Here is a 308-nt window from a genome sequence, read left to right as displayed (position 1 = left end):
AGCTAGCTGTAGCTAGCTGTAGCTAGCTGTAGCTAGCTGTAGCTAGCTGTAGCTAGCTGTAGCTAGCTGGCGGCTTACAGTAGCTAGCCAGCAGCTAGCCACTGAATGCCCCCCATACACTCGGTGGTTTCGTTCAGGGTCTAGGGTTTAGGGTTTAGGGTTTAGGGTTTAAAAAACAAATGCCAAAACTACAAAAATTTATCGCCGCCGCCATCAGCTGCTCCCTCGCCGTCCGGAGCACCTGTACATACACCCCACAACAGCAGCAGCAGCAGCAGCAACGGCAGCACAAGCAACGTGAGAAACAG

The 308-nt window shown here is 52.6% G+C and overlaps 1 protein-coding gene across 1 annotated transcript in view; it reads right to left on the bottom strand.

Moving 5' to 3' along the window:
• Positions 1–188: 188 nt before the first annotated feature.
• Positions 189–308, bottom strand: part of EMH_0064630 (ARF1-directed GTPase-activating protein, putative) — a gene marked incomplete at both ends in the record, with an annotated part of 4555 nt that continues 4435 nt past the window's right edge. Inside the window, one exon of the mRNA XM_013498287.1 lies at positions 189–241. Coding sequence (XP_013353741.1) covers positions 189–241 — 53 coding nt within the window. The remainder of the gene's footprint in view (positions 242–308) is intronic.

The sequence above is a fragment of the Eimeria mitis genome, genomic scaffold, assembly GCF_000499745.2.
Source record: "Eimeria mitis Houghton genomic scaffold, Emh_scaff3308, whole genome shotgun sequence".
In the NCBI taxonomy this organism is placed as follows: Eukaryota; Apicomplexa; class Conoidasida; order Eucoccidiorida; family Eimeriidae; genus Eimeria; species Eimeria mitis.
This window is presented reverse-complemented; position numbering and strand designations above follow the sequence as displayed.